This window comes from Eurypyga helias, unplaced genomic scaffold (genome assembly GCF_000690775.1).
Source record: "Eurypyga helias isolate BGI_N326 unplaced genomic scaffold, ASM69077v1 scaffold2744, whole genome shotgun sequence".
NCBI lineage: Eukaryota > Metazoa > Chordata > Aves > Eurypygiformes > Eurypygidae > Eurypyga > Eurypyga helias.
Genome location: NW_010248006.1, coordinates 12,392 through 15,645, shown reverse-complemented (window position 1 = coordinate 15,645; position 3,254 = coordinate 12,392). Strand labels below are relative to the sequence as shown.

The window sequence follows — 3,254 nt, the reverse complement described above, 5'->3', positions numbered from 1 at the left end:
TACAGCTATTTAATGCAACTGAGGGGAAAAACACCTACTTCCAAAAGTTCTTGATCTTGCATCTAACACTCCTGAAGCACTCCATCTCTGAGTAATCCTACAACAACCATCATCATAGCAATTGTCACTGAGCTCAGCTAGAAAAGGTCATTTAGCGAGGTGAGAAAAGATGTGATTCAAGGTCCTCATGCAGAGTAACGCAGGGTATACTACATGGACAGCACACGCACGCACACACAGGTTATTTACAACTGCGCCACGATCGGGAACGCCGTTGGTTTCCACAACACGGCGAAGCTAACGCAGCCTCCCCCCGTCGCGAGCAGCCCAGCTTAGTCAAAGTCACGGTTTGTGAGAACCAGCGGGGCCACCAGAGTCCACACGTAGAGCATGATGCCAATCCAGCTGGAAGAGATCTTCACCCAGACAGACGGCCACTTGCTGGTCATGGTCTCGTAGGAGGAGTCCGGGCTGTGAAAGAAGGAAAGGGGAAGAGATGAGGTTTGTTTCAGTGTGACATGCCCATCTAGTGAGTCGCTCTTCAGCGAAATCTCCGCCCATCATCCGTACGAAACCAGCATTTCCAAGCTGGTGTCTCGGGAAGGTAGAGGGCAACAGCAGCCCAAAAAGCTTCGCAAGAGAAGCTGTCAGGAAGCAGAAATCATTACGAGGAATCGAGGAATCTCTGAAGTGCGTCTGTGGAATGGCAGGAAATGGACAGCACCTACAGATACAAATAAAGCATTTCACCTTGCCAACAGACGGCATCTAGAAGAGTTAACCACCTTGATGTCATTGACCCAAGCCGGGCTACAGATCAAATCCACAGCAGGGCTATCAATTAAGAGCTGTTTTTGAAGAAAACACCTTTGTAGTTTTGCTATTTTGATACAAACTGTCCTTCAACAAAATTTTAGAGACCATAACTGTTGGGGTTTTTTTTAATTTCCGAAGAACATCTGCTCAAGCTGTTAACGGAGTACCGGCAAGCGCACACAGCAGAAAGACTCCCTGACTAACACTTCACGCATGGGAGGACCATTTTATTGTGAGGTTTCTTTTCCTGCTACAGACGCCGTCACAAAGTGGCCAAGGTTGGAGAGGACCTCTGACAGTTATCTTGTTCTATCCCCTGCTCAAGGCAGGATGCCTAGAGCCAGCTAACCAGGACCAGAGGGATTTGGAGTATCTCCAAGGATAGAGGCTCACAACACCTCCTCCCTTGGGCAACCTGTGCCAGTGGTCAGTCACCCTCGCAGCGAGAAAGTGTTTCCTTGTGTTCACACAGAACCTCCCGTGTTTCTGCGTGTGTCCACTAACTCTGGTCCTTTCACTGGGCACCACTGAAAAGAGCCTGGCTTGGTCCTCTTTGCACCCTCAATTCAGGTATTTATATACATTGATAGGATCCTCCTGATGCTTCTCTTCCCCAGGCTGACTGTCCCAGCTCCCTCAGCCTCCCCTCATGTGAGAGATGGTCCTCTTAAATCATCTTTGTGGCCCTTCCCTGGACCCTCTTCAGTGTTTCTGTGTATCTCTTGCACTGCAGAGTCCAGGACTGGATCCAACCCTCCAAGCGTGGTGTCACCAGTGCTGAGTAGATGGGAAGGATCACCTCCCTCCACCTGCTAATACAACACATCCTACCTCTCCTTTTTCCAGCTCCCTGTGCCAGACACAGGCCTGGTGTTTACTTATTTTTAGTTGTAGAATTTAAGACTCCATCCTGTTCAACAGGATGTGTATCAGTATCCAGCGATTGTGAGAATTGTCCTAGAAAACATGACAGGCACTTGTGAACAAGGCTGGCTATTCCAGTTTTCAAACACAACTTGCTTAATATAGCCCAAACCGTGCACTGCCCCCTGAGAAGTCCCACTTGGGACCTACATCCCTCCGCACACAACTTACGCCTCGTATGCTGCAGTAGCATGATCCAACGCCCATACCTGTACCAGTTGGTAAGCGTCATCATGATGTACAGCGACGCCAGGAAAAGCATGAAATGAAAGAAGGAGTAGCTGTAGGTAACTCCATCCCGCTCGTTATCTATGGCGCGATGAACATCGTCGCCGTCATCAAGGGAGCCGTCGCTCCTGGGCATGCCATCCTCTATCAGTGTCGACTCGTCGCTGGTCAGCATCAGCTTGTTAACTTGGCTGTTGTTGGATGTTCGGATGCTGCATGTGACGGGAGAGGACACAGTCACCCCACTAAGTACAGTTTCGTATCTGACAACGAGGAGTTATACACGTCAGCTAATCCATTTGTCCGAGGACTCTTACCTTGAATAGAGAACGCAGAGCAGGAACAAAACCAGTCCTACAATCCCTTGTGCATCCCACCACTGGACTACCTGGCCCTGGGTTGGAACGGTGGTGCTGTTGTAACCAATGATGCTCAGCAGACTTGGGTTACAGCGCCTGTCTGGGGGGAGGGAGAACAAACCAAGTAAGCAGTGGTACGCTTCCACGCTGAACACGCACTAACGGGGAGGAACTTTGTGACTGACAAAGTGCAAGAGCTTTGAACCTAATTTTTAGCCTACAGTCTCTCCAAAGCAGGGAGCTGACAGTGTGTGCAAAGAGATAGGTCTTTTTGAGCAGATAAAGGATTTTAAAGTCACGACTTCTTTACAGTTCCATCTCACTTAATTAGATGCAACAAAATAAAAACTGCTCTGCATGCTAGGCTTCAGAAATTCTACCACCAGAGAGCACATTTGACAGCCATACGCTCTACAGGTGGGGTACCAGAGTCTGCCGAGTCGGAAAGCTGCTACGGGGTCAGCTTCGTATTGCCAACAGCTCCCAGCATCCACAGGTAACACAGATGCAAGGGCTCAAAGTAGCAGATGGTTTTATCTCCCCATAATTACTGCAGCAATTATGTGGCTCACATGCTGTTACACACAAGAAATTAAAAAACACCAATAAGTATTTGGCAGTTTATTTTAATCACCAGAATTTCTTAGTTTATTTACTTATCTTAGAGATGCTCAGCTGTTTTCAGACAGGAGAAACACTGAAAACATTTGTTAATCCTCAGTTAGGAAAAAAAGTACCAGTAGCATCTCAGTCACCCGGTATATTGGGTTTGTGTGGCAGTTTTGGCAGCAGGGGGGCTACAGGGGTGGCTTCTGTGAAAAGCTGCTGAAATCTACCCTGTGCCGGATAGACCCAGTGTCAGCCGGCTCCAAGACGGACCCTCTGCTGGCCAAGGCCAAGCCCATCGCATCACAACGACTCTGGGAC

The 3,254-nt window shown here is 48.7% G+C and overlaps 1 protein-coding gene across 1 annotated transcript in view; it reads right to left on the bottom strand.

Moving 5' to 3' along the window:
• Window positions 1-3: 3 nt before the first annotated feature.
• SERINC1 (serine incorporator 1) overlaps window positions 4-3,254 on the bottom strand; it is a 9,776-nt gene continuing 6,525 nt past the window's right edge. Inside the window, exons 7-9 of the mRNA XM_010150894.1 lie at window positions 2,286-2,427; window positions 1,950-2,180; window positions 4-471 (exon numbers count right to left, since the gene is read on the bottom strand). Of these exons, the coding sequence (XP_010149196.1) occupies window positions 333-471; window positions 1,950-2,180; window positions 2,286-2,427 (512 nt within the window). The 3' untranslated portion in view covers window positions 4-332. The remainder of the gene's footprint in view (window positions 472-1,949; window positions 2,181-2,285; window positions 2,428-3,254) is intronic.